The sequence below is a fragment of the Sceloporus undulatus genome, chromosome 9 (assembly GCF_019175285.1).
Source record: "Sceloporus undulatus isolate JIND9_A2432 ecotype Alabama chromosome 9, SceUnd_v1.1, whole genome shotgun sequence".
Lineage (NCBI taxonomy): Eukaryota > Metazoa > Chordata > Lepidosauria > Squamata > Phrynosomatidae > Sceloporus > Sceloporus undulatus.
Window position 1 is genome coordinate 26,398,431 of NC_056530.1, and position 8,079 is coordinate 26,406,509.

Here is an 8,079-nt window from a genome sequence, read left to right on the forward strand (position 1 = left end):
TCTATCTATCTATCTATCTATCTATCTATCTATCTATCTATCTATCTATCTATCATTTCATGATAAATGATCTATATAATCATTTCATGATAACAACCGCCACAAAAAACAAAACCCGAAGATGGTTGGTTTCGGTTTTTATTTTATTTTTTCCTTTCCAGTTTTGAATTAAAGCTGTTTTTATTTCCGATCCAGGTATTAATTCTTTTTTTAAACGCAAGCAAACCATATCGCTCCGTTAAAGTAGCAGAACATTATGCAGCTTCTCATATATATACATATATATGTATAAAAGAGAGACAGAAGAGTGGTTTTGTTTGGTAAGGGACGAAACGTGGGCATGTTTTGGCATTGTTTCCGGTGAGTTTGGGGTTTTCTTAGCAGCAAGCGCAGCCTGTTAAAGTCATTCTGTCAAAGAAATAAGAATAAGAATAATCTCAATTTCTCTTTCAAAAACGCAATGCAGCAAAAGGCACATGTTGGCAAAAGGATCTCTGAGATTCGGGGCATTCCTCGCCCCTCGAATCAGGAAAATAATTCAGATTTTCTTCTTCATTTCAAGGCTGCAAGGACCCCAAATCTGTGGATTCGGACGTCAAGAAAGCCGATTTGGGTGAACTTGGGGAAGAGATTCTGATAGCGAGAGCCATTCATAGATTCCCTTGGAATGCAGTGGACTCATTCTTCAGAGATCATTAAGACGGAGAGGTTGGAGGGTCACTTGCCATGGCTCTGTCCTCTCTTTTTAGCTTCGGGATTTCGGCAGCAATGTCTTTCCGATGTCGCTTTATTTGCACAACTGTGCGCCATTTCCGCTTCGTTCGCTGGATGTTTCAAATGTGCTTCGCTCTCTCTTCCGTGCTGAAATGGTGCGATAAACTCTGACAATGGGATTGCACACGTTGCCAGTTGAATTTCTGCCAGTTATACGCATCTTGCGCATGGGAAGCTCTACCAGGCAAAGAAGCATACATAGAGAAGGTTTAGGCACGGCCTCCGAAAACTTGCTCTGAAGAGCAACGGGGGGAATGTGGTTTGAGGACATACATAGACATAACACAGATATTAAGGAAGTCCCAGCTTACATTCTGTAATAACATTCTGCTTGTAAACCGCACATAACTGTGTGTTTTTTGGAGTTAATGTTTTAAAATGCGGGGAATGTTTTTAAAAAAGACTCCCGACAGAAGCAGCAATATCTTTTTAAACTACGTCAAGCTCTGCAAAACAAAAAAGGGATACCAAAAGGTGGGGATTATTGCATTTTAAAAGAAAGGAGGGAAATGGTTCAGAGGGAAGTGAGACGGGTTTGGAAGGAAGGCAGGAAAAAAGGAAGGAAGGGTATCTCCTTTTCCGCAAGCGTCTTCTTCCCCCGTTCCATCTTACTTCCCATGCATTTAGCACATTTTCTAAAAGGAGGAGGAATAGTGCTGGACCCATTTTACAGAAGAGCAAAATTAAGGTCAAATATATCCATATCACAGAGGCGGCGAATCGACTATAGCTTTCATTCTAGGCTTACGCATGGACTATCTATTCATGGCGCCAAACATATATCGATGGGAATATAAGGTTCAACGTTTGGCACCATGGAAAGGTTTTTGCAAAACTCGATTGAAATTTGCCACATCCATGACTCTGGAATGGCAATAGCAATGCCCCAATGTTGATGTTGTCAATGTTGGTTCCAGATCAGGATTCAGTTCTCGAATATGAGACGATGCCAAAAAAGGGAATCCTAATTTCGGAAGCCACAAGTCTTTGCCTCGACAAAAACCCTTAAAAATACATACCGGGAAGCCTTTAAAAACCATGTGCTCCTTGCCATAAGGATGACAGGAGCCCAGGCACACATTATTCAACAACAAATTGGCGCCAAAAGTGCCTCCGACTGGCTCCATTCTCCTCCATCCGGGGAGGACAACTACGTATCCCTTGTGATACAACTCACACATCCATCATAACTATCTCTACCAACTAGAAATGCTGGTTTATGCAGTCCAGCCACATCTGGAAGGCGACATGGTTCTCACTTCGTTCTCAGTCTTAAGGTGCCTCTACACCAGGGGTAGGCAACCTGCGGCCCGCGGGCCGGATGCTGCCCGGCGAGGCCTTGGGACCGGCCCCAGCCCGGTCCTGCCGCCGATTGCCACCGGGGCCTTTGGCGTCTCGCGCGAGGGGCATGGTGGGGCAATTGTCTATAGAAGCCTCAGAAACATGCATTTATCTTAACATTTTTTAAAAATCAGCAAATTTTTTCGTGTGTCCTCCATTTTTTATTTAAAAAGTGCCCTCCATTTGAAAATTTTGTCCTACATTTGTCCCAGTTTATTTATTTATTTTTTTTAAAATTATTTATTTATTTATTTTTTGGCTTCGGCCCCCCAGTTGTCTGAGGGACAGCAACCCGGCCCCCGGCTCAAAAAGGTTGCCTACCCCTGATCTACACTATAGAAATAATGCGATTTGACACCACTTTAACCATGCTGCAGGATCCTGGGATTTCAAGTTTGGTGAGGAACCAGCATTTTTTGGAAGAGAAGGCAAGAGACCTTGCAAAACTACCAACGGCATGAGATGGAGCTAAAGTGGTTTTGAAGTGCATTATCTCTGTGGTGTAGATAAATAAATGATTTTTATTATCATTATCATAGATGCACCCCTCGCCTTCAACATCAGCCTCGCACCCTCAGAAATATACTTCACAGCTACATCCTTTAGACCCTGCTTTTGGGGGGAAACAACCAAATAAAGGGTTTCCTTCCATCTCTGTGGCTCTATGCTTAGGATCAGCGTTTTTAATTCCTAATTTATTATTTTCACTTCTTGCTTCTTACAAAACCCCAAAAATCTGGACTTTCTGGAAGCAGGAAAGGGGTGCGTGACTCCTTTATGGACAGGGCTTAGACCTCACAGATGAATCCGAATCTGGGGCCATCATCGTACAAAACTGACCGTCGGCCCATTGGTCAAGAAAACAGGGCGGCCCAAAAGTGGAGGGGAAAACTGGGGCATTTGGGGCATGTAGACACACACTCAATGGCTATGAACCAAAGGATTCGCCTTATATTTAAGGAAGGTGAGGCGACCGCCTCAAGCACCAGGTTTGGAGTGTAGTCCATTTGGCTCTCGGTATCCAATGGAGTTTGGTTCCAGGATGTCAAAATCCATGGATGCTCAAGTCCCATTAAATACAGTGGCCTAGTAAAATGGCGTCCCTTATATCAAATGGCAAAATCAAGGCTTGCTTTTTGGAATTTATATGCCGTCTGCCCTCTGTATCCACGGATTCTTTATCCGTGGATTCAAGCGTCCATGGCGTGAAAATAGTCCATATATATATATATATACACATACATATATAGGGTTGGGGCACAAGACCTCGGTGAATATGGAAAAACCGCAAATAACAAAATATACCTGAGAAGACACCTCTCTAGAAATCTCTAGCTCCTCCGGCGCAACTCTGTCATCAACGTCCAACAGACACTGACCATAGAGTTGCGCCAGAGGAGCTACAAAGGCCTAGTAGAGTGTCCTCTCTAGGAATCTCTAGGCCTTTCAGTGCAACTTTTAATTAAAATTGACCATAGAGTTGCACTGGAGGACCTAGATATTCCTAGAGAGTAACATATTCATCAAATCCGTGAATAAGCAAATCCACAAATATCAAAGCCACAAATATGGAGGGATGAGTCTAGAAAGGGACTTTGCCAAGCGCACCAGTGAAGCGCCATTTTAAAAATTTCTCCTCAGGAGAAAAAGGGAATTTTACCAATGGCGCCAGTGAAGGGGGCGACCGTTTAAAAAAATTACCTCAGGAGAACAAAGGAATTCTGCCCAGCAACAGCAATAGAGATGAATGGCCATTTAATTTAAAAAATATTCCTTTGAAAAAGGAAGGGCCTTGCCAAATGCGAAGGCGAGGCAAGCTGCCATTAAAACTAATTTTACCTCAGCATTTAAAATCCAAATTTAAGTATGTGATTCCTTAAGAAATAGCAGAGCAAGCTGTCCTTAAAACAACTTTACCTCAGAATTTAAATTCATATATAAGTATATGATTCTCTTGCAGGGCAAGCTGTCCTTAAAACTAATTTTACCTCAGAATTTAAATTCACATTTAAGTATGTGATTCCCTAAGAAATCACAGCACAAGCTGTCCTTCAAACAATTTTACCTCAGAATATAGATTCACATTTAATGATGTGATTCCCTAAGGAACCGCGGCCTTTGGTTTAAAATATGAAGAATGATGTTAAGAAATGGCCGCCAAAACGCAGATAGGTCCTGTCAAAAATAATTTTAAAAGCCTGACAGGAAAATAAATCTCTGGAGAGTCAAAGGCAGATAAAAGGAGTGGAGAATTGAGGTGGGAAACTGGCCCAATATGGCAGTTGTGACCGTCAAAACGCCTCTAATGGCGCTAAGAAGGTTCTGAATGTCTCTGAATGAAATATAAGGGACACCATTTTACTAGGCCACTGTATTTAATGGGACTTGAGCATCCATAGATTTTGGGCTCCTGGAACCAAACCGCATCAGATATATCTAGCTGTGGATGTTTGATTTGTGGCTATGGAGGGCAACTGTCAAAAGCCCGGGAAGGGCTAGCGGTTTAATCCCCACAAACTTCCCTACTCTATGGAAAATCAGCCCTAAAATGGCTGAATCCTGAAAGCAGAGAGGACTCTCCACTGTGTCAGGGAACTGCTTCCAGTTTGGTTCTTGCCCCTTTGCCAGCTATATTTTTTCAGGAAAGTGTGTCCAACCACAGAGTGCAAAATGTCTCCCATGATATTTGCAATTTGAAAATTTAACACACAACACACAGATGGAATAAGAAAGCAGGACATCTGATCCGACATCCTTGCAAGCCATGGAAGAAAACCAAATGTGCAACGCACTGCAAAACCTTTCCCTCGACATTTTGCAGACGTCCGGTTGTTGTGCACAATGCAATTGAGGACAAAGGTGTGTTGTGTGTTGTGTGTGTGGACAGTAGACCCTCCAGCGAAGCAACTTCATGCAACCCTGGACTTAAAGTGCTCAAAATTTTAAAAAGGGGGGACGTTAAACATGGGACCGTTGGGGGTTGAGGTATAAAGTGCAACAGTGGAGCAAAGTCGGATGTTGGGTTTCTCCAACCCGACACTTTGGGTTCCAGCACCCATCGCCACCAAGCTGACTGGGGACGCTGGGCCTTGTACTCCAACCCACTGGGAGGAGATCAGGCCAGGTAAAGCCTTCGGAGGGGAGATCTCAAGGAAAGTTCCTCTTGAACCCGAGCCACAGCGGTGTCTCCAAGAGGGTCACTTATCCTTGAGCATCTCCATCTCTGGGAAGTTACTCTGGAGGATCAAGGCGGCCCCAGGCGAGCAGCAAAGGACGGCGGTAAAGGCGGCAATGAGGACAAGGTTCCCCAGCAAGGCCAAGCCCAGGATGGCAAAAGTGTGGGTGAAGATGGCTGCCGGCGCATGGGCGCTGAGCCAGGCCCGGCGCGAGTGCAAATCCTGCAAGACGGCTTCCAGCTGAAAGTGGGTGCCCACCACGGCGCAGATGTGGAAGAGCTGGTGGCTGTGCCCTGCGAAAAGGAAAGAAAGAACAACGAAGGCTAGTCCGATGGTGCCAAATAAATGAATGGATGGTCTAGGAATACCTTAGACAGCTCTGAAAAAATCTTTCCAAACCCTGGAATGGATTTATTGCCCCCTCATTTTCTAGGAGAGCTTCGCAGAAGAGCGGGATTTTTAAACTCCAGCACAAAACCTTTTCCTATTTTATTTTCCCCACAAGTTCCTAGTCCTTGTGTGAATGTGTTTTGTGTGCCTCCAAGTCATTTCCCTTCCACTCACCAATGAAATCGAAGCGTCCGGGGGCCAGGCGTTCCGGCAAATGGGACGCAAAGAGGAACCCGGTGAGCGCCGCAAAAAGGAGGTGGTAGTAATATCCAGGCACAGAGTCGTTCCAGGCGCAGTCGTCACCGAAACAGAAGAGAAGCTGGAAAGCAAGCGGGAAAATAAGTTGGCAACAACCAGAAGAAGGGGAGATTTGCCTGAAAAGCAGGGCAAGATTGCCTCTCACTATGCAATGGGGTGAAACCCCTCTGTTCCAGGCACCGGCTATTGGCTCCCATGTCACTGGGGCACTAAATCCATTGCAGGGGTTGGAAAGATTTAAATGTACACAATAAGCCTTTTTGGAAGTGTGTTTGTGTGTCGGTGCTTTCAAGGCATTTTTAAACTTATGGCAATGCCATGGGTTTCATAATGTCTGGCAAGGGACCCGCAGGGGTGGTTTTGCCAGTTAGGAATATCCAATGAGAACAAAATTGGCCATAACTAGTTATCTGTAAGCCTTTGTTTCTAAGCTGGGCAGTTTGCCTACCCTGAAGAAGAGTGGTATGTTGTCAAAGAGAAAAGGGTACAGGAAAGCCACCGTCCTGGAGATCTTGCTCAGATGGGGACAGGCCAGCTCCAAGAACCTGGAGAGCAAGAAAGGGGGAAAGGGGTGAAAACTGGGACATATGTGGCCAGGCAACATGAGAATGTGGCTGAGATGGCAAAAGTCATGAATAAGGGAGAACAAACAAGCTAGGAGAGGCTGCAGCAGTTTGCTTTTGCCTGAGCCTGCTGCAAAGGGCAAGGCTCCATCCCTTTCCTCTCTTCCTCCAGCTATTGAGTTAATCTTGCATTGAAAGGAAATCTTGCCTTTTGCAAAACCTTGCATTTTGAACTTCATTTGCTCCTCTCCGCTCCCCTCAGTTGAGTTAATGGAGTGCAAACTACTTTTGCACTCTGATCTTAATCCACAGCCAAATTTTGCTCAGCATGAACTACTTTTGCACTTTGAGCAAGTGAAGCAAGCAGAGAACAAAAAGGGGAAAGCGGGAGGAAGAGAGGGAAACTGGGGCGTTTCAAAAGCAGCTGAGAAAGTGGAACGGCGCAGGATTAACCGAGGTGTCCCTGCCAAAACTGTCATCGTCACAGCCCAAGCCAAAGTGTGTTTGATTTCAGTTGTTCTGGTGCCGAAAGCTTTACGTACCGGGAGTAACAAGAGAGACTGGTGCAGATGAAGGTATTAATGGCGGCCACGGGGACAAAATAGGAGTGCAAACAGCTGTTCACCCAGCGGTCAGGCATTGCGTACGCGCTATACGTGAAAGCACAACCTATAACACACAAACACACACACCGTTTCAGGAGGAAGGGCTCCACATCCATAGCCAAGCAACATCACAGGGTGGTCAAGATGGCCAAAGTTGCTAAAGAGAAGTTAGGAGAGTCTGCAGCAATTTGCTTTTGCCTGAATCTACTGGGAAGAACCAGATTCTGCCCCTTCCTCTCCTCTTCCTCTCTCAAGACAATTGAATGCAAACTCCTTTGGCACTTTCAACTCAGTCTTTCCTGCAGCCAATGCATGAGTCAGATGCAGCTCACCATTTTTTAAAATCTGCACACATGCACATCATTTTAAAAAACCAACCGCACCTCCCTTTCACCGTCTTTGGTGCCTTACCCAGACTGTAAAGGCTCAGGGCTCCGTAGTCCAAGAAGTAGCAGATGTGCCTGGCATGGGTCGACATGGTGCTGAAGGTGTGGGCGCAGCTGGACATGAACGGGTAGAGGCACACCAGCCACATGTAGGCCAGGAAAGGCCAGCTGTAGGTGTCGCGACAGAAATCCAGGCTGTAGGAAAGACCCAGGAACCGCCACAAGAAATACCTGCAAGAGGAGAAGAGGGAAAGGCTCCAGAACCCCTTCAAATCCGCCTCTCCCCTAGTCCTGAGCAAGGATGGAAAAGATGCGCAGTGCATCAACAGAGGTATAGTGTCCAGATCAAGGGAAGAAATAACAGTACCCGTCTATTCTGCTTTGTCCAGACCTCGCCTGTGTCCAGTGTCCAGTTCTGGACAGCACAATTCCAGGAAAGATATTGGCAATGGCATCCTTTTTGTTCAGGGCTTACCACGTCGGGAGGAAATGTGTCCAAATGTTGATGGTTTCGTTGTTCAGTTGGAAGGAGCTGAGGACACAATCCAGGGCCGAACTTTTGGGGTGACGGTAGCCTGAGATGATG

The 8,079-nt window shown here is 45.5% G+C and overlaps 1 protein-coding gene and 1 long non-coding RNA gene across 2 annotated transcripts in view; both read right to left on the reverse strand.

Moving 5' to 3' along the window:
- Positions 1-124: 124 nt before the first annotated feature.
- On the reverse strand, positions 125-5,088 carry LOC121916206. Its single transcript, XR_006100810.1, has 2 exons — positions 4,181-5,088; positions 125-951 (listed from the first exon to the last, which is right to left on the reverse strand). It is a non-coding gene; the product is annotated as an uncharacterized LOC121916206 (long non-coding RNA).
- A 9-nt stretch (positions 5,089-5,097) lies between these two features.
- The window catches only part of PAQR6 (progestin and adipoQ receptor family member 6), an 8,060-nt gene continuing 5,078 nt past the window's right edge, over positions 5,098-8,079 (reverse strand). The window contains 6 exon segments of the mRNA XM_042441033.1: positions 5,098-5,584; positions 5,856-6,000; positions 6,388-6,484; positions 7,045-7,171; positions 7,519-7,724; positions 7,969-8,078. Coding sequence (XP_042296967.1) covers positions 5,313-5,584; positions 5,856-6,000; positions 6,388-6,484; positions 7,045-7,171; positions 7,519-7,724; positions 7,969-8,078 — 957 coding nt within the window. The 3' untranslated portion in view covers positions 5,098-5,312.